The following is a 21,541-nucleotide window of genomic DNA, read 5'->3' on the forward strand; positions in this document are numbered from 1 at the left end:
AATGCATAGCGAGGCTGGCCGTTCGCAGCGCTGGCACGGCCGCGGCGCGCGAGCGCATGCGACGCCCGCGCCGGTCGTTCCGTGCGCAGACTCTCGACTCCGCAGCAAATTTCGCCGCTCTCGCCCACTGATCTACATTTCACTACCAATATGGGTCAATAACTGCCCACGCTCAGCCCCTCCGAGCGCGGTCGTTCACCTCGCCACTCCAAATCATTGTTCGCCAAATGTAAAGCGAAGCCGGAGGTCGACGACCGGGCCGATGGTGTGGCAGCTGTCAATGCGAGATTCTTCTTCGAATGATACTCGACACACTGCGGTGATCTACGAACATAAACATCCTTTGGATGCTAGATATAATAGCTGAGTAGGGCCCTTGATTGTCTGTGATAAGTGTCACACACACGCTATAAAATATATGTGATATAGAGCTAGGAATGTTAACGATTATTCGTATTTGTATTTTTGCTATAACCTAAAGATTATAGATATAATATCAAAAAACTAGCCTCTATCAATTCATAATACAACTAGATTATCTATAATACTGTGTAATTGTTCAAACATAATATTCTATGAAATTAAAAAAAAGAAAGCTAATTGTGTACAAAAGAACAAAGATAGGCAAATAGAAAATAATATATCATACTAGCGGTCCGCCCCGGCTGCGCCCGTGATACATATTTACGTTTTCTTTACATAAGAACCATCCTCGTAGTTCCAGGAATATAATAAAAAAAGAATTATCGAAATCGGTCCACCCGTTCACACGTGATGCCGTGACAACGCGGCACTTCTATTTACTTTGAAAACGTAAAAAAGCTGTTGTTGTAGTAACATAACTTCTGAAGATGAACATAATATGGTATCGCGGACTTTCTTGTAGATATTGATCCATTCTATGTATAATACCGTAGAACATTTTTTTGTCCTATCTTCAATAGATTCCGCAGCGCACGCGATGACACAATTTTTATTAAGGAATTTTTTACACCTTTATTATTTGCCACCACATTATTGCATGTTTGGTAAGGATCTATAATCTTTAAAATGCAATATATGTTGCTCAGTGAAGATGCAGCTTTCTAATGAAAAAAATTTTTGAAATCGGTCCAGTAGTTTATGCGTGAAAACCATACATACATACATAATTACAAACCTTTGCATAATACATATTAGTATAGTTTATTTTCTATTTGCCTATCTAATACGACGAATATTTCTTAATAGAAGCAAAAATTAAGAGATTCTATTTTTTATTCAAATAGCACAGATTTCGATGGATTCTGTTTACGATTAGTTTACTTAGTTTGAAATATTTAAGCAAATGGACGAATATATCGCGGCACATTTGCTCGGCAGCACAACAAACATAACAAAGCAAACGTTTCACAAGAGCTACTCACTTGTGGCATTAAGGTAGGAAACGTTCTAACATCTAGAATGACCTACAAAACTCTAGAACCTGTATCACGATTCTCCCCGGGATATTGCTTTCACTATTTTATTGCATGAATGAGAACTGAAATGCCTTCGCCTATCATAAACTTTGACACGACATATTTAATAAACGTTGCGATGCGACATGCGAGGTATTAAACGCTAATATTATTGCCTGGTGAGTCTCCATTTACACAATGTCGAATGTTGAATCGTGTTCGCTTATCGTAGGGATACTTTATGAAACGTTGTTAAGCAAATATTTGGTCAGAAGGAAAGTGGCCCGCAGAACGGCCTGCGACGGCTCCACGAAGTATCACGTTGAACTCTTACATAAGGACTCGCTGTGCTTTCGAAAATATAATCAGCAATTTGAGCATTTCTTTACCCAACTATGGACATGTCGTGTAACTCATGTCGCCGAATATCTTATCTGTGTAAAACCGTTTAATGAATCGGTGGGTATATTGCGATTTGCGATCTATTTACATTGTACGAGTTGATATGTTGTAAAGATTGAAATATACGTTTAAGATACAGTTAAAAGCGGCCGATGTTACTGATCCTTGCATGCATTCTTTTGTGGAAACTTGCGGTATTTCTTTCAAAATATTTTAATGTATTGATATAATAAACTTTTATTGCTACAAGAACCTTAAAATAATTCTTGTGAGTACATATAGTAACCACCATGATTATAATTATAACTTCAGGTGACTAAGACATAAAATATCTAACAGTCAAGAAGTTCCAGTTACCTGCCGTGTAAGTAGAGCCATAAATAATTAAACGATTTATTAGCATCTAGATACACAAAGCTTACATTGTAACGTTTAAGTACGAGATAGAGCAAGTTACTTTGACCAAGGTTTTAAGCGACATATTTCACTCACTCTCCAGTCTCTACACAGTAACAGTGAGCGAGTATGTGAAGCGAAGATTCCTTTGTAACCGTGTCCTCTTTAGTACTACTATATTCACCAAATTTCTCTCTTCTGTTCCGAATATCCATGAACAAAAAGCCGAAACCCGTTTGGTGTAATCGCGTCCTAGTTGCGATGTTGCCGTGGCATCAAATATTTCTACGAGTTCGTCAAAAATTTCAACTTTTCTTCTTATTTATAGCATATAATATGGCCGAGGTGTGTATGGATGCTATTGTGCAATTTTGTTGATAATAGAATAATTACATTTGAACGTTTATTTTTTAATATTAAAAAACTATCATACATCAGTTCAATTACAGATATAAATATACTGAAATTAAAAAAAAAAACTTGGTTGCTATTTTATGATTTGCTTTGTATTGCAAAAAACATGCATAGGCTCTTAATTGAATATTTGGATTTAGAACAAAAGTATTAATTTTTACAAAACTAATGCTGCCTATAACCAATTTTCTTATACTGAAAGAAGTTCGAGCTTTTTAACTTCGTAATCATAACATTAATACCTTGTTCGACGTAGGTAATAACGTAATAGTATGTGTTAAACATTGATAAAACAACATTATCGTAAAAAAAAACTTAGCTAATAGCTTCTACGTATAACTTTCACTGAATTTTTATTTTACGACTAAGAAGAGTACGCGTATATATTAACGACTGGGTGATTTAACACTTACGATTGTTTGAATAAATAGAACAAATTTTGAGGGTCCATATTACGTTCACTTTTATTAATAAAAACGGTTCATAAAATAAATGGAATGTTGGGTGCATTACCGATGCGTGCACGTTTGGTCAGGGCGCGTCCACATCATTGGTAAATGTTATATGTACACGGCCTCTACTTACAAACGGCCTTTGCAGTTCGGTCCGGTCGACGACCCGCATGGGGTCAATGACCATACCCGCATTTAGTTTTCACTTTCGTTCACTAAGGATAACTGTTCCATACCTATACGTCACTTGCATACCCACAAATGCGTTCGCGACCGATACGGCATCGAAGTTCCTACAACCTGCACAGAATTTGCAAGCGCTCGCATATTTTAGCACACGCTGTATCATTTTTTTTTAATTACATATACATAATTTAGTCCTTGCATTTATTTCATAGTGTCATCTTGTGATCATAAGTACGTCGCAACGATGTCGAAGTTCTAGCATTTACAAATTAAATAGTCACACATTCACAGCAGTTTTGCATAGTAAATGTTAAACGAGATGAACGCAAGTTAAATGTTAGAATTGAGTTCGCTGAGGTTGTTGCTCCAATGATTGCCGATGTGGTAACGCGGGCGTTAAACCAGTGTCCTTTTGACGCATTTTGGTTACAATTAGGTAATTTTCATGGCGGTGGGGGATCGGACCGTGAGCGGCTAGGAGGTGCGGTGCGTGGGGTTGCGGGTTCGGCGGTGGTTGCGCAAGAGCGGTCGTCGACTCGGTTATGTCAGCTGTTTACGTAAGCGTCACCTCGCAACGCTCTCGGGCAGCCGTCAATTGTAGCCCCGCGACCGATTCGCACTTCTCGCGGACTATTTGCGGTTCACCGATACTACTTAGCGCTTGCATACTTGTTAACGCTCTCAATGGGTACGCCGTTTATCACATCCAACTTAAAACAAATAACAGCAAATATAACGCGAACGATACACTTTTATTATCGCTAATAAAATGTAACGTTTATAAATTCGATTTTTCAGGCCAAGCGTTAAGTATAATAAATGTTATTTAAACTATACATCCGATCGTATCTTATCACGTTCCGCAAATAATCGCCTTCAATTAACTGCAACCTTTCAAAAGCCGATTAAAGGGTGCTTAATAATCATTCATTGTTGTCGATAAAGAATGGATATGCCCTAAAGGGATAATTATGTGAATAGTAGAATTGGAGAAGGGGCTGAAGCGGTTGCGTCAGCGTACGGAGAGCGGTTGGACTCAACGCACAAGGTTGCAGAGGTTCAATGCTCTAGAAATACGACACCCGACCGCGAACCACCACACGCTAGCGCCCGCGCCGGAGTTGCGGCGGCTAGCGGCTGCGTACTCGGTACTACGCAGCGCATCGTAGACAACGCGACTACGAACCCGTAGTACATCAAAACTTGCCTATTTTGTTAAAATATATTAATACGCTGAGCACATTTCTGAAACCATATAAAATTATTTCAGCGCAAACTTTATTAAAGGCAACATTTATTCAAGTTTCACAGAACAAGTCCGGATCCCAGTACATGGTTATGTGAAAGATTCATACCAAAAACCGCCGTAGTCGCGTTTCATATGTATACAGTTACATTATCGTTGGTAAACTAGGTCTTCGAAATTATGACAGTTTTGTTTTAACGGTACACACACGCACAACTTCGCGGTGTAACCTTCAAAAGAGAGAACGGGGCGCCGTAAGCACGTCCAATGTGCCAACTCTTTTTATGTAGATGTTTCGCAATTTTTTATAAACCATTTTGCCTTCGACCTTTGTAAGGCGCCCAATTCAGCTCGATTGGTATTCCTGTGGCGCCGGCGATGCTTTTCGTAACATGCGTTTCAGCGCAACGCGACCGCAACGTGATCCACATAAACCGTGCATGGGAATTAACTTGGAATAAATTATAAAACTTAAGCCATAAACGTTATAATCACACGTTATATAAAGTTATTGAATGAGCGTCAGATTGGATTGTTTTATAGTCCTGGCATGATTGAGCATTGCTCTGTAATACAAGAAACAACTTTGATTATATATTATAACAGAGACTTTCGCATACACTCTTTCAAATAATATGTCTATGAAGTGTATGTATTTATTTTAAATAAAATAATAAGATAGAGATGTTTTTAAAAAAATACTATCAATGTTTCCTGCCAATTGAATTTGTTTTATTTTATTACAAGGAATAACATACTTAAACCTTTTTACGGTACAAATAATATTTACAAATTAATCAGGAAATATATGCTTATCAACCCAAAATAACCAAGACATAATCATGTTTACAATTATTGTGACTAGCCTTAAACAGGGACACATATAATGAAAACAGGGGCACAATTTATGTTAAAACAACTCTGCTTGGCGAATGGCGAAAATGGATATCATGTTGTAAGTGTCTTTACAAAAAAAGCTTCATATAAATTCAATAATTGTAAAATATCTGTTACATTTTATCAGCATTTATTCTCCATACAGTATGCCGTTATACGTTGAAAATTTCTCCGCTCACTTCTTTGCTTATTCTGATTACAAGCCGTAGAAAGCGTCACAGCGCTTATACAACTCTTTAAGAACTCGCCTCGGGTTACCAAAATCGTCTTCGGATTCGCAATGAAGCAGCTACTTAACCTTAAGTTCACCGACCTCGGTTACTCAATTGATTGCTTGTGAAGAAGCTGATCAACATGCTACACAAAGAAATGCTTTTTCAATTCTTAAGGAATTAAGGTATAACACCTTACAGAACATTGCCTATCGAGAGTAGATTAGTAGTAGGCCTCGAGCCGCCTCATTGGTAGCTATCCAAAGGCATGGCTACGCAGCCTTTCACGTACTTATTTTGGCAGGACCCCCTTCACGCCTCCCTACCGTGCCCCGCTTTGCCCCAACATCAAGAGAAAGTAGCTAGCCTACGCAATTCTAGGGTCAACGACCGAACTCGAAAATGCTTACTTCTGACAAAAAGTGACACATTAAACTGCGTATATTTCATATTCAGTATGAGTGGTCAGTTTCTTGAGCGGATGTTGTATGGCCGATGCGATTAGGTCAGGTAGTAGGCAAGCAGCTATTGTTACTGAGGCGAATACCTACCGATCTCACGTGTACGAGTTCGTGATATTCTTCTATTAATACAGTTAGATTGATTGATTTCTGAAAAAAAAATCAACTATACGAATACTAGCGATTAAAAAGATAATTGCACATCAATGGTTGAGTAATCATTTTTGTAGGAAAATAAGCTATCATTGCAAAATAAACTGTTAACTCTGTATTTCTAAGGTTATGTATAATTTCAGTTTATCTTCCCTCTTTCAAAATAATAATAATTCATTTTAAATTTGACTTCTGATTATAATATCTGATTGCATTATAATTTGAGTCTCTGATGTTGTAAAGAACTTGAAATATGTATACTACATTTTATGTGATTTCAAAATATTCAATGATTTTATAAAGTAGTAATATATAGTACTTATTTAGAGTATAGTTTAAATATTTTTAAATATTTATCACCAAAAAACAACGCACATTGGCCAGATAGTTAACTGGGTAGAAGTTCGAACGTTTTTACAAGCATAGAGTAAAAAAGTGTTTACATTATAAAGAAAAAGTAAATCAAAACACCGAAGGGCTCCATTTAAACCCGACAACTTCGTCTGTCAAAAAAATAACCGTATTAAAAACATAACAGAATAGTGTTCCACTGCTCTACTAAGAGCTTAGCAACAAAATGTGCCTCTAGGCTGTGTCAAATTATTATTACTATCGATCTCACTATGTTCACAGAACAAGTTTTACAATTATTTATCATTCTGATCTCTCGAAAAATTGACGTGTTTAAATGGATGCTACCAGTTAAAATGCGTAACACTTTTAACCGATCTCCAATTTAAATTATGTACAAATCTGCTTCGAGTTTTGTATATGAATTAGTTATGTTAAAGAACTCATGAATATATTCATAATTATGATGTACTTACATATTATTACAAAACTAGAGTATTCATAATGCAGTATTTACGTGTAACTGAAGGATTTTCTTCAATTATTTTAATTTTTTTTTAATCAGTTTTATATCTTAATGACTTTTTCCGTATCATAACGAAGTGGGATTATAACTTTCTTTTAACTCAATTAAGGATCGTTATTAAAATTACATAATGCTTTCTGCTCTCACTTATTTATGATTTCTGGTGTAAAACCCAAACAATTTAAAAGATTTCACTCTGCTAAAGAAAGGGTTGCTTTACCAGTAAATTAATTTCTACTATACACTTTAAGCAGTAATAAAACTGAAAGAAAATATTGTCATGTGGCTCAAAGCTCCATGGATTTATTATTTTTTATTTTGTTTTCTTTTACTGAAATGCTTAATTGGAAAATTGATATTTATTATCTACGTTGTTAAGGAGCTGTAATTTAATATAAATGGTTAGAATATCACAATGATCTTCACTTAACGACACCTTGTACAATTGGCATTGCAGCGCGACCATATTCATTACATATGCGCAGTAAGTCTAGGCAATGTACTCTGTAGATGTATCTAATCGAGCATTAATTAACGTGCAGTATTATCTTGCATACAAATCAGTTGTACAAGATGCACGTGAGAATGGCTTCGATATCTGTGTAAGTACCAAAAGGTATGCCAAGATCTGATTGTTAAGCACGTGCCACGACAGTCCGCCATGGAAAATCACAGAAAACAAGGACACGATGCAATGGTTCATTCAACCGGACGTTATTATTCAACAAGCGCACTGTGATGAAACTACGCAGATCTTCATTATTATTAACAAAGCCCAGCGTTTCGAAATGTTGGACACGAACCTACGAAACGCTGCAACCCTGGGCCCTTACGCATAATCTGTCGCCCAACTTAACTATGTATGCTCTACAGAAAGAAGAAAGTTCCTAAGTTTTGTTCGGTGTATATGAGGTCTTCTTAATTTAACTCAATTATCCAATCCCTGAAGGAGGTTCTCTATTGGTATTGTATTAATTATTGTTGTCCAAAAATCTGAGATTATGCTCTACATGCAGAGATGATTAGTGAAATGCGTCGGAAGTTTGACGCTTATTGCGTTATTTATTTATTTATTTATTTATTTATGATAAGGTACCTTACAGCAGCTAGTGATACAATTTTTGAGATGAATAAATACTAAGCTACGCCAATTAAAAGGTACACCAATAGGTAGTAAAAATAATATACGTATGTGAACAAAGACTAGTATTAGTACTTATTAAATGTAAAATTAATTGTCCAATATAACCAATCAGGTTTCAATAAGGTTCTATAAGTTTCAGTAAAGTTTATTCAAATAATTTTACTGAAGCTTCGTTGAAATTTTTATACTTCGTACATAAAGTACTTTACACAAGATATAAATTATAACATAGGCAGATTCCAATACGCCATTTTATTAACTGCGTACTTCAAAATTATTTTGTAATAATATTGACTCAAATGGGAAAATACCAAAGGCCTAATTAATTCCGATCTAAAGTGGTTTCGATATACTTGGTTTTGATCAATGAGTTATCATACAAGCAGCGCACCACAAAGGTCGCAGTATAAAATTAATTAATATATACGAATAATAAACGTTATTTACTACAATACTATATAATTTATTTAATAATTTATCACTTATTTTAATAGCTATATCATTTGAAGTAATTTTCATAGCATGAATACATAATAGCCGATATTATTTACCATTCAGGTAACTCTAGACTTAAGACGTAGGTATGTTTACTATTACGACTCAGTTATAAGCGTGTATTCTAATGATTCATATTTTAATAAATTCATTTTATTGTTGTTAACATTAAATTCAGAAAATTCCAGAAATAAAGACTGAAAAAAATGCAAAACGCAATCTAATTAGTTTAGTTAGATATAACATCATACAATTTTTGTTAACATATTTGGGACAGTCAAACGTGTGAATGCAAAGGCGCATATTATCGATATAAAAAAAACAATTTGAATAATATTCATAATTATATATGATCAATCCATATATATGACTAAATAGCAATTGCAAAGCAGTAGGTTCACGCCATGCACCAAAGAGAAATCTTACCATCACAATCCTAATAAAGTGGCATTAGTATGCATACCGATACGACAAACGTAGCCAAAACCGACCTGCGTGATGGTGTAACCGCGTGAGTGCGGTAGTAATGGGCCGGGTTCGTTCTCCGATAAAAGCGAAAGTGCTGCGTTCAGTGGGACAACGACCGGCTCCTGCTGCCCTGTCCACTTCCTGCACCCGACTCATCATCATACCAACGTCATCAGATAATCTCACTTGGCAACACACGCCAAGGAAAGTTTATTCACCTCACTGGCCGTACCATAAACCAACATAATAATATTATCTAACACGATTTAGAACTCGATAAAGTTTATGTCCATGATGTGCATAGTTTTGATACTTAAGGTCTATTTTGGGACATGTGACGTATTAAGATCGATAATATGTCTACTGGGAAAAATAGAATAACTATCGTACCGTAGGTACCTATGTATCGGTATGCGTGCAGATTCTAAATTTTGGCGTATGATTAATTGATTAATCAACTATTTGAATGTTAGACCGGGAGATACTGACACAAAATTTCGAGTCATTTGTAACAGGATGGCGGTTCTACAGGGGTCTTAGTACGCAATGACAAAAAGAAAAATGATGGTGTGAACGCTGGTACCGGTGGGTTAGTCGCGTGGGCGTTAGTCGACCTCGTCGGAAAAATAGCGAAAGTCAAACGATTTGTAACACAAAAATTTTAGAATTTACCGATAGCCCATAAAAAAGAAGTAGGCGGTAGTGTCATGCCATACTTTTCCGGTATGACTTACAGCCCGCCATACCGACGCGAATGTGTTGATAAAAAAAAAACAATTATTCAACCATTTGTACCAAGCTAACTTTTGCACAGGTAACCATCGTCGTGCAGCCATTTACGAAAATCGCCATGCCATACTTTTCGGACGATTCCAAATGGTCGCCATACCGCCGAAAATCTGCAAAAATTTTTTATTTCGCCTATCTTTTTGTACCAGTATTGCATTTGGCTTTTTGGAGAGTATTTGATAAAATGTGACCATTATTATATTTGCCATACTTCTAGTAGGGGGAAAAAGTGCTGTCATACTTGAAAAATAAATTTATTATTAATTTATATAAGTGAAGATTTCCAACACCTAGATCTTTGAAATTTTGTATTTATATTCGTTGATCCTCAAACTTACAGGAAAAATAAGTGCCATACTGTTACAAATCGTTTGACTTTCGCTATTTTCCGACGAGTTCGACTAACGCCCACGCGACTAAGTCGCCGGTACCAGCGTTCACACCATCATTTTTCTTTTTGTCATTGCGTACTAAGACCCCTGTAGAACCGCCATCCTGTTACAAATGACTCGAAATTTTGTGTCAGTATCTCCCGGTCTATGTAGCCAGAGCAAGAAAAATATTTTCGGTATTCACAAAGAATACTAAGAATTGCAAAATGACTACCTACTTAGTTACCACAATGTTATTAAATTAATATGCATACTCTTATTCTGAAAACGAAAATGTATTTACGTTTTCAGATTATTCTGAAACTGCTTAAAGATTTTTTAAACTGCATAATATACTTTGATGGTAAAGTTTTGAATTTTGAATTTAATATACTTTTTTTTTTTTTTTTTTTATGGTAGAAGAAGGCAAACGAGCCGACGCCTTGCCTGATGGTAAGCTAAGTGCGCCGCCCATAGACTACCGTAACTGGGTTACGGGTGTTGCCTACTGGTAGAGGGAGAGGGACAGGATATTTAGTAAAACGAAAAATATTGGCCCTTCAGGTAGTCATAAGCTCTCTTTTTGAAGGCCTCCATATTGAAGCTGTTCGGGAATACAGACTTTGGTAGTTTGTTCCAAAGTACAGCAGTACGCGGAAGAAAGTTGCGCATAAAGCGCACAGTTGTGCTTCGCCAACCGTCCAGGTGGTGTGGATGGAAGAGGTTCTTGTGACGGGATGTGCGGTGGTGAAACTGTGCTGCAGGGATGAGGTTAAATAGTTCTTTAGAACACTCCCCATAATAAAATCGGTAGAATATGCAAAGAGACCCTAAGTCCCTTCTTAATGACAGAGGGTCAAGCTTATCAGTAATCCTGGGATCGGCGATAATTCGAGCTGCCCGACGTTGAATGCGGTCAAGTGGAAGAAGGTGGCACTGCGGGGCGCCAGCCCATAGATGAGAACAGTACTCCAAGTGAGGACGTACCTGCGCCTTATACAATAATAGGAGGTGACTTGGCTCAAAGTACTTTCTCGATCTATTGAGGACGCCCAACTTTTTGGAGGCCAGTTTTGCTTTTTCTTCCAAATGACCACGGAATTGCACGTCACTCGAAATATCGACGCCAAGAATTCCGATGGACGGCGAAATATTAAGGGGAGTATTCTGAAAGCGAGGTGAATGGACAAATGGGGACCGTTTCGCGGAGAACGCGCAAACTTGAGTCTTATTGGGGTTAAATTCGACTAAATTTAGTTTACCCCATTCTGAAACTTTTTCAAGGGAAGTTTCAATTGATGAAACAAGTTTGTTTCGACACTCAAAAACAGTTTCGCTGGAGGATTTTGCCTGGCCGGTATAGCTAGCATCCCCTGTACTGTCGTCTGCATAGCAATGTATGTTGCTAACTTGCAACATATCATTGATATGCAGAAGGAACAGAGTAGGAGATAGCACGCAGCCTTGAGGGACACCAGCATTTATCGGCAGAGGATCGGAGCATGATCCGTCGATAACGACCTTGATGCTCCTCTCCGCGAGAAAGCTGGCAATCCATTCGCACAATCCTCCAGGTAGCCCGTAAGATGGTAGTTTTGAAAGAAGCGCTTTGTGCCAAACCCGATCGAAGGCTTTCGCGACATCCAAACTAACAGCCAACGCCTCTCCCTTACTCTCAACTGCTTCCGCCCATTTGTGTGTTAAATAGGATAGTAAGTCGCCAGCTGATCGGCCGCGTCTAAAGCCGTATTGGCGATCATTTAACAGCTGATTTTCTTCTAGATAACACAGAAGCTGGCAGTTAATAATGTTTTCCATTATTTTTGAGAGTAAGGAGGTTATGGCGATAGGTCTGTAGTTTGTTGGATCAGTGCGATCACCTTTTTTAGGGATCGGGTGGACCATGGCAGTCTTCCAACAATTCGGAACCACGCGTTTTGTGTATGAGAGTCGAAATAAGCGCGTTAATATTGGTGTCAACTCCGGAGCGCACGTTTTCAAGACAGTAGGGGAAATGCCATCTAGCCCGCTCGACTTAGAGGTGTCCAAGGAGAACAGTGCTTTACGAACGGCACGTTGTGTGAAACGAATCTCAGGCATTGTCGTATTACACCGTGGGATTGAAGGTGGTGAGGTTCCTCTATCGTCCAAGGTCGAGTTTGCTGCAAAGATAGAGCCCAAGAGGTCAGCTTTGTCTTTTGCAAGATGGGCCAGACTGTGATCCCCCCTGCGCATGGTTGGAAAGGACGATTGACTGAAATTATTTTGGATCGCCTTAGCCAGCGACCAAAATGCACGGGTACCAGATGGAAGTCTAGCAAGTCTCTGTCCAAGCCTCTTAATATAATCTGCCTTCGCCAAGGCAATTTCTTTTTTGTAAGCCCGGGAGGCCGAATTATACTTTTTTTTATACGATTTAAGGTTAGGATCAGATAACGCCTGCGCCTGAGCCCAAACTCGAAAGTGTTCCTGCTTTCGGCGGGACGCCCTAGAACAGGCACGATCGAACCAAGGCTTAGTTTTGCCACCAACGGGCACTACTGAGGATGGAATAAAGAGTTCCATACCCTGCAGGACCACGTCGGCAACAGAACTGGCACAGTCGTTAGGATCATCCGTTGAAAAGCAAATTCGGCTCCATGGGTAGGACGCATAGAAAGTTCGCAGTCCATCCCAATCCGCTGATTTGAAATGCCAAACTCGGCGGCAGGCTGCCTGTCCTTGCCGTTGAACGAGACCGACGGGCACTACACTACGGATCAGGCAGTGATCAGACGATCCAATTGGAGCGTCAACCGATACTTGGTAGTTTTCTGGGTGTGTAGTCAACAGCAAGTCCAGTAGAGAGGGGCTGTGGTCGTCTATATCTGGTATTCGTGTAGGTGAAGAGACTAACTGCGTAAGACTATAGGATAAGGCAAAGTTATAGACCGTCTTCCCCGCATGATCGGTAACCCGCGAACCGAGCCAGTCAGAGTGGTGAGCATTGAAGTCACCTAGTACTATAAGCTCGCTGGAGGGGTACTGCTGCAGAATTCTATCGGACATATTCTGCACGTGTTCGAAGAGCTTGTCAGTGCCGGTATTTCCGCAGTGAGATCTATAAAGGCAGGCATAAATACGGGTACGATCCCTGAAGTCAATATGCAGCCAGATAATAGATAGATCGTCAGCTTCATGGATGGTGAGACGACGGCAGCAGATATCACTCCTAACGTACACGCAAACACCGGCACGTGGCACGAACGAGTGTTCGAGTTTGAAGCCTGGGTAAGTAAGGTAAGCAGTGTCTGAAGGAGGAGAAATCTGAGTCTCTGTTAGAAAAAATAGAGCTGGCTTAGCCGTTTCAAGATGGTGATGGACGGCGTTTAAGTTGCTGTGAAGGCCCCTGATGTTGCAGAAATCCACGGAAAGCGTTTTACGAAAGGATGTTGCACGTTTACTTTTTTTGACCCTTGATGTTGTAGGATGCGGATTTATGCCCGCCCCAGAGTACGACGGGCTGCCCCAGCTTAAACGCTGAGGGAGGGATTCTCCTGCACAGCCTATGCAGGTACCCTCCTGGGGTACACAACCTGATAAAGCCGCTTTCATATTTATTTTGTTTGATTGGATTAGGAAGGAACTAGGATTTGGAGGGGATGTAGGGATAAGGATGGGATAGGAGGGGATTGGGATGTGGGCCTCTTACTTAAAAGATTTTGAAAATCTAATCTCACATCCAGAACTAAAACGAATGTAACGAATCTTAGCGATGTAATAAAAACCGAACAACACGACATCTGCTCTTTTTTTTTTTCATTTTATACGTTTAATTGAAATACTAATGGTACCTTTAAATGTGAAAGTATATCTGGGCTTTCTATCTGTTACGCTTTCATGCTGAACTGCAAGACTTTCATGCTGAATTCTTGGAAAAAAATGGTATGGAAACAGCTAAACAACAACCATCATAAGCATATTGTCTTTGTAAGGTCTTTGTATATTTCTCGAAATAAATTGTAGATATGTAAGGGAAAGGCTTTCGCATGCTGTATTAAGTTGCGTCCGTTTTAAACGAATTAAGTACTTTTTATTTAGTACCTACATATTTAAATTTTAGGTATTATTTATTCTGATGATATGTATTTGGCTTGGAGATTATTAGTGAACAATCCCCCCTAATTAGTGAACAATTTTAAATTGCTATACCTATATAGAGCTTGTGTATTTATCAAAATTATCTACACTGAAAGTGATTGCTGTAAATATGGCGACCCCTTTTTATCACCAGAGATCATGTTTCATTGTCTCTTGACCGAATAAACTTCTTATTTTTAAACATAGAGAATAAAAAAGTTTTTTAATCATCACAATCATTTGACTCTACAAAATATTGCTAATATTTTAGTGTCGGAATATTTTAAGAAACAGGATAGTGAGTTTTTGCATTAAATTGGCATAAAATTCATTTCTTATTCCTATAGTAAATTTAATTATTGTATGGAGTAACAAATTCAGTAACGAATTCTTATAGTACCTATTGAGTGTTTCAAAATTATATCGAAAAGATCGTGAATCGTGATTGCCGTCATTAAACACTATCAAGTATCAACTCCATGAAGATTGGTTGATGTACCTACATTGGTTGATGTTGTTTATGTTTATGTAAAAGACTTGAAATTATCAACTCGGAAAAAATAAGCACCGCAGTGAAAGGATGGTTGCAAACAAAGACAGCAAAATAAATTATTATAACTGTTGAACATTGACTAAAAACCAGAACTTGGACAAAACTAGGTATAACAAGATAATAATTTTATTATATATAATACTATACTAGTAGATAGTATAACTAAAAAACCCTCCCTTAGCGCCTGCTTCGGACACTTCAATACTTCAAAGCTTGCATAAATATAGAATTAAAACGAAATAAGTAAGTAAGTATATATTTTTTGAATAAAGTCTGGAGTATTTATAAATAAAATGAACTATTACGAGGAAGAATGAAAAATGAAAAAAGGTACCTATATCTTATGATACCACCGATATCGCTAAACTTAAATTATTGCTAATTTGTTTGGAATAACACCTCGATCATCGTACTTACAAAGTAACTAATGCACGTTCTTTCAAACGACTTCAAAAAAGGAGGATATTATTTGTTACTTCTATAGAGAACTGGCAGTTACTCATATGGTCACACACCCACACCCGGACCTCCCATATCTATACATCTATACAAATATTATAAAGAGGAAAGGTTTGATTTTTTGTTTGTTTGTTTGTTTGTATGAATTGAATAGGCTCCGAAACTACTTGGCAGATTTGAAAAATTCTTTCACTGTTGGAAAGCTACATCATTTCTGAGTGACATAGGCTAGGTTTTATCCCGGAAATCCCACGGGAACGGGAACTATGCGGGTTTTTTTTTGAAAACGCGGGCGAAGCCGCAGGCGGAAAGCTAGTAATATATATATTCGTAATTACCCTTAAAAATCTTTATGTTGATACAACACTAATACATTTTGACAATATGGGCCACACTGAAAGTTTTTCGTAACTCATATGTAAAACAATTTATTTGAGTAATATTATATTTACTCCTTTTTAAAGTATTCTCCGTTACATTTAAAACACTTTTTCATCCGTTCAAACCATTTATGGAAACATGAGGACCATTGGTCCGAGGGTATGTTTTCTGCGTGCTGTTTGAAAGCATTCACGGCCTCTTCTGGCCACGTAAATGTCGAACCACTCATTGAATCTTAGATTTTTGGGAAAACGAAGAAATCGCACGGTGCTAGGTAAAGACTGCGTGCGGCATGGGTCACGTGCTCTATGTTTTCAGAAGCTAAAAATGACTTTGTTTTGTTCGCGGTGTGCGCCGAAGCACTGTCATGGTGCAACTTCTAGATCGCTTTTCCCTCATTTTTTCTAAGACAATGGGCAAACAAATAGTAGTGTATGACTCAGCATTAACAGTATTTTGTTGCTCAAGTGGGATAGTACAGACAGAACCCGTCTTAGAGAAAAAAAACGCAATCATTTGTTTGTCGACCCTTCTCGCCTCCCTCAATTTTGTTGGTTTGCTGTCACTTTCAAACACCCAAAATTAATTATTGGTAATTTCTTTCTGGAAAATAACAATATATTCATGTTTCATATCATCATCATCATCATCATTTCCAGCCTTTCAGGACGTCCACTGCAGGACATAGGCCTCCCCCAAAGATTTCCAAAACGACCGTTCACCAGCGGCCTGAATCCAGCGGCTCCCCGCCACTTTGATCAGGTCGTCTGTCCATCGCGTTGTAGGCCGTCCCACACTGCGACGTCCTGTACTTACGTGGTCGCCACTCAAGAACCTTTTTGCCCCAACGGCCATCGGTTCTGCGGGCTATATGCCCAGCCCAGCGCCACTTCAACTTACTAATACGGTGGGCTATGTCAGTGACTTTAGTTCTTTTGCGTGTTTCATATCCTGTTACGATATTATACACAGCATTAGAATGTCTGTGATTGTACTTTAATAGCATTTATTTACATCAATCTACTCGATGTCGTTTTGTTCTGGAGTGAGTTTGTGAGCAATCCACTGGCAACAAAGCTTCCTAACCTTGAAATGTTCATGTAAATTTTTCTGACTTGGGCTCATACCAATCCCCAAATGTCCTCGAATCTCCTAATAAGTGATATGGCAATTTTCTTAAATTAGTCGTCTGACGGTAGCCATATTTTCCTCCGTGATCGCAGTTGAGGGTTGACCTTCACGAATGTCATCATGGAGAGAAACATGGCCGCGATGAAATTCAGCATATCAATGCCTTACAGTGCTTCCCTCCCAAAAGTATTTTAAAGGCGAGCAGTGCAAGTTTTTGGAGAAAGCGAACTTTTAAAATCTTAAAAAATCATCGCCCTAAAATTCTTTCGTATTAGCTCCATTTTTGCTACGGACAACGAACTTCAAGTTGAGATAAAAAACAATTGACAAGCGCTTCCCGCCAAATTTTTTTTTCTACAGCTAATGAGACTTCATAATATGTTAAAAAAATATAACATTCAAAATTCTAACATTTATGGTTGGCCCGCAACGCAAAACTTTTAGTGTGCACTACGTACACACATGCACTACATGACCGTCATTATGTCGCAGTCGGATAAAAATACAATCCTTTCATTATTTACTATCCAATTTTATTTCTAACTCGTGGAATAACAAAGCGCCTAACGGAAAAGTGCAGCAATTTACGCATTTTCGTGTATTTGAATTACAGGAAACATTTGCATAATATACATACTTATAATCACAGCTTTTAATTTTATCTTACTTTTCTCTATGTTAAATAAACAATAAATATAATCGATAGGTGCTTCTCCAATGACAACTTGAATTTATATGCTTAAGACAAGAATGAAATTATGTAATAGAATAACTCCAATACCAAAAAATTCAAATATGGACTAGGTGTCAAATGAATAGTATTTTTTCTTATTAAAAAGAACAACAACATTATATAAATATTAACAAAACACTACATATTATATTATCTCACACACAACAAAAATATGTTTCGTAATGAAAAGCTGATACATGTTTGATGACATTATCTTTAACTTCAGTTCTAACTTCTACCACGATCTACTATACAAAATTATAAATCCTTCTCTGTATAAAATTGGCGATATCCCGTTTAAAATAAAGAGCGCTGAAGTAAACAAAGACACTTAAAAACGGTGACTCATGATTTATTTGCTGCATCGGACTTTTTAAATTTCCCTCGTGGCAGTGGAGACAGTAAGTCTGTATCGCAAAGCGTCGCAATCGTTATTGTGTTATGTGCGTCTGCATCTACGAGCATGCGCAGTGTGTCCATCCCGACGATCAGGCAAAAGGGAAGTGAAGAGGATCGACGCTGCACGCGGCCGACTGGCCTGTTCCGCCGACCGCCACCGCGCCGCACCGCCCGCACCGCAGTTCTCCCGTCGCGCTGGTTGTGCGCGCTCCACGCTAACTGCATCATGGTGAGTCATGCTTCAGTGCGAAACTATTCATTTGGGACGACCTTTACTTCTAATGTCGGCATGTTCTCATTTGCTTTAGTAAAAGTTTAAGCAAATGTTTTAAATGAAGGTCATGTTGATAAGTGTAACGTAATGTGTGTATTTTATATCTACGCTTAACCTAATTATAACATAAAGATTTAAAGCCTTTGAGGCTTAACAATAATGACAGATTTTCAATGGCATAACATGCAATAATAAAATTATTTCCAGGTAATGGACAACCGAACGAATGAACCAAACAGAAATGAACAAAACTCTATATTTATTACAAATTTTCAACACGGTGAAACCGTAAATTATTCTTTAGTTTTGTTAAAAGGTATTATCACATATGGAGCTTGTAATAATTATGAAAAAATAAAATGTGCTCTAACGACCATTGGAAACAAAATCGAGACGTTTTGGGATGTATATAACCGAGAATTTAAAATGATAATTGATCTTCAGAAAGGTGAAAACATCATTGATTTAGAATTTAACGGTGTGCAAAAAAATAATCTTATTTTAAGGTACGAACCGCGCAGGACGAATCTGAGAGTTACACCAGTCTTTATAGTCTGTCAAGGCCACGATGGTTGTTTTCAGTGTCCACCTGAAATCGATAACTCCATTGAGAGTGCCTGCTCTCGAATTGCTATTGGTGCAAAGATTATACAGAGTGTCACAGCCGAAAAACTTTATGAAAGCGGTGTCGGCCGTAAAACATTTCAACTTGAACATGAAGTAAACAATAAAAATCCCGAATGCATGGTTTTTAAGAGTTCCTTAAATGTAAATAAAGCGCGAAAAATGAAACAGGATGAGCTATGGACTCATTTCGGAAGAGAACTCATGTTATCAGACTTAGGAAGTAATGAAAGAAAGTTCTTAGGATTTATTTCCTGTACAAGATTTAAAGGCACCGATAATGATAAACCTCTTACCCATGACGAAATTGTATCTTACACTGAAGCATATGCGGCTTTAGGTGGAGGTGGATTGGCTTTGTTTGGATCAGCTTGCTTATACACATGGCCATCAACTATTGCAGACATTGTGCCAAAATTGTTGGACCCCACTCCTGTCAATACCAGAAGATTTATGGACGACAGTGGATATCGTGGAACATGGGGAGGGTGTTTTGCAACAACATTGGGATCTGTATTGCATGAATTGGGTCATACTTTTGATCTTGGACATACAAAAGATGGAATCATGGGCAGAGGTTTCGACAATTTAGATCGTGTGTTTCTAGTCGGAGATAAAAGATCAGCATTAACAAAAGACAATATGAATAATTTTAATGGTAAGCCAGTGCAACATTCTACAGTTTCTTTACAACGAAATATAAACGTCACTATGAATGTGGCCGAACCCTTGAGAATATTGGGACCCCGAAGTAAGACGACCCTTGGTAACTTTGTTTCTATGTCCAAATCGGATATAGTTCGACGGAGTCCCAACGTTACTCCCATAACAAGACCTTCTAGTGTTTATTCTACTATAACTAATAGAATGTCAGACTCTAAGAGAAATGCAAACCGTTCAAATGGTAATGATTCAATTTATTGGACCCGAAATTGTGCAGTTCTGTTATCATACCATAGGTGGTTTAACAATGAGTACGGCAGAGAGAGACAAGCCATAACAAGATCATTAAAGTTTGATAAAAACAAGATGTTGATATTATCGACGGCAGGAATAAGAATTGTGGAAGTTAGAGATGAGACGAGTGGAATGGTTTTGGATTCATACGAATTCACTAATGTTCTTCCGGAAAAGAGATTTTTAGTTCCGTTTACATTTTCTCCAAAAAGCAGAGTATTAACAATTATTGTAGAAGATGACTTAGGAAACGTGTTAAAACAAACATTTTCATACTAAAACGTGTAATAGTGATGGAATCGTTATAAACCAAATGCAAACTCAAAAAGTGACAATTATGGTGACAATAAAGAACATGTACATAAATGTCAGCAAGGACTGAAAAGTGGCGAAATCAGCAAGTTTGCAATAGCATATTTACAATAAGTAATATACCTAGTTAGACTATGCTTTAACATTTTCAGCTAAGCATAAAAATAGAATAATAATACGAGAAAAATTACAAAGCGGAGCCCATACTAAAACAAAATTTTTAATACATAAGACTGACTGACTACTCCACCCTTTTAAGTGTAGCCTATGAAATTCGAAAAATAATCTATAAAGTCCAAAAAAATAATTAAATTTTATGTTTGACCCTAAGTACAAATAAGCAAAAATACATTGGATGCCATACAAATATACATTTAATTGAATATCCATATGTAAATAGTTACTTAATTTATTTTTAAACAAGTAACTATGTTAAAAATAAAAAATGATGTGTAACAAACGACAAATGATTTACCATCGACGAGGAAATTATTCTATTTAGGGATAATCTGAAGTATATTTCTGTATATTTTAGCAATTATCTAAAATCTTAGTTATGTTAAATACTTATTGCCTTAGCTTAAAATATAGGTACTAAAACTATCAAATGAATAAGTTTTTCGCTGTATGCCGCCAGTGATATTATAAGTAAAGACTATAACTGTGGCTATACATACTTTTGTTTTATTTTAAAAGTTGTATATGAGAAAATGTCCTTTACTTCATGAGCTATATGCTCAATCTATATCTCATGTGTACTAAAGTAATAATCTCAGAATTATAGTTTATTTTAAGAATAATATTGTATGTACGCTGTACCTACAATTTTATTATTAGTAGATACCTATTTAATGATTATATTTTAATCAAAGTTAAAGGCAACAGATTCATAAATGATTTCTTTATAGACCAATCTCAAAGAGTTCTAACAGAGCCGGATATACAACCATACCCTAGTAAGTGCTACGAATTTCTTCCGTCCCTATATTTTATTCTTAAGTACGGGTGTCTTATTCTGTTCCTTTTGCAAGTTATTTTAAATGTACTAAATTATTGATGGTCCCTTAAAACTGAGCATATGAGCGACGCTAATCACTGAAGCTATGGAACGATATACCACCCGCAGTGTTCCCGAACAACTACGACTTTGGTGCCTTCAAGAAAAGAGCTTATTTGTACTTAAAAGACCGGCAAAGC

At 37.5% G+C, this 21,541-nt stretch overlaps 1 protein-coding gene across 1 annotated transcript; it reads left to right on the forward strand.

Annotated features, from left to right (window-relative positions):
- Window positions 1–18,085: 18,085 nt before the first annotated feature.
- Window positions 18,086–21,107, forward strand: LOC149905780 (uncharacterized). The gene is made up of 2 exons (XM_090105979.1): window positions 18,086–18,406; window positions 18,659–21,107. The coding sequence occupies exons 1-2, from the start codon at window positions 18,242–18,244 to the stop codon at window positions 20,309–20,311; spliced, it is 1,818 nt and encodes a 605-aa protein (XP_089962105.1). The 5' UTR covers window positions 18,086–18,241; the 3' UTR covers window positions 20,312–21,107.
- Window positions 21,108–21,541: the final 434 nt, after the last annotated feature.

The sequence above is a fragment of the Colias eurytheme genome, chromosome 9 (genome assembly GCF_061535395.1).
Source record: "Colias eurytheme isolate Ceu_HAF_F1 chromosome 9, ilColEury1 Martin Lab GWU primary, whole genome shotgun sequence".
NCBI lineage: Eukaryota > Metazoa > Arthropoda > Insecta > Lepidoptera > Pieridae > Colias > Colias eurytheme.

Coding starts and splice junctions, on each gene's coding strand:
- LOC149905780 (XM_090105979.1), top strand. CDS start 18,242: ATGCGCAGTGTGTCCATCCCGACGATCAGGCAAAAGGGAAGTGAAGAG. Junction 18,407..18,658: donor TCCACGCTAACTGCATCATG/GTGAGTCATGCT, acceptor AATTATTTCCAG/GTAATGGACAACCGAACGAA.